This window comes from Morus notabilis, unplaced genomic scaffold, assembly GCF_000414095.1.
Source record: "Morus notabilis unplaced genomic scaffold, ASM41409v2 C11309020, whole genome shotgun sequence".
Taxonomy (NCBI): domain Eukaryota; kingdom Viridiplantae; phylum Streptophyta; class Magnoliopsida; order Rosales; family Moraceae; genus Morus; species Morus notabilis.
Genome location: NW_010384846.1, coordinates 1 through 769, shown reverse-complemented (window position 1 = coordinate 769; position 769 = coordinate 1). Strand labels below are relative to the sequence as shown.

At 39.7% G+C, this 769-nt stretch overlaps 1 protein-coding gene across 1 annotated transcript; it reads right to left on the bottom strand.

The window, feature by feature from the left end:
* Positions 1-142: 142 nt before the first annotated feature.
* On the bottom strand, positions 143-764 carry LOC112094874 (linoleate 9S-lipoxygenase 6-like; the record flags this gene model as incomplete). Its single annotated transcript, XM_024176583.1, has 2 exons — positions 143-409; positions 496-764. Coding segments are annotated over 2 exons (536 nt in total), but the record flags the coding sequence as incomplete, so codon positions are not given.
* Positions 765-769: the final 5 nt, after the last annotated feature.

Here is a 769-nt window from a genome sequence, read left to right as displayed (position 1 = left end):
ACTGCCATTCCTCTGCATACAACCAAGGAATTTTAGTATTTCATTGAACTAAAATCTTAATAAATCTTAACAATGGTTTTCTATATGGAACTAATAGATTTTACTTGAAAGAAAAATAACAATCTAGACATGAATGATTTACCTCTTGATGAGATCTGCTGGGAGCCCTTGCTCAGTTAAAACCCAGTTATGCTTATAAACTACTGATGACATTTCCATGGCGAACTTTGCTGGGAAAACGGTCATCTCCAAAATGCCCTCGGCGTTAATGAGAGCCTGCCTACCGAAGGCATTTATGTTCATAGTATCACGAAAGTGAGGCTGCAGGAGTTTGTAAATTGGATGGAGCGCACTTAGCTGCCTGTTTGTTGCTATCACAAATGGCTCAATAACAGCATGAGTATTCAACCTGTAGCCAATTCCAACATTAAAAATAATAATATAAGAAACCCGAACTAATTTTTCAAATCTTTCTTAGAGACTAGAGAGTTTTACCAGTGGCTAATTAGCTGATGATAGCCAGAGTCATTAACAGCCGCATAAGCTTTGGCCAGCTGCCAAATGGTGCTTTCAGCACCTTCTTCAGCTGGTGTATATGCTTTGCTAACAGCACCATATTGATCACCATCTGGATGTGGTAAGCTTAACTCGATTGCCAATGGCTTCAAAGTGCCGTCTTTTTTCAGGAAAAGGAATGTCCTGCTGGCATAAGTCTTCGTTGCAGTTGTGTTTATCCTCCTCAAGTATGGCATAAAGGCATCATGGTAGT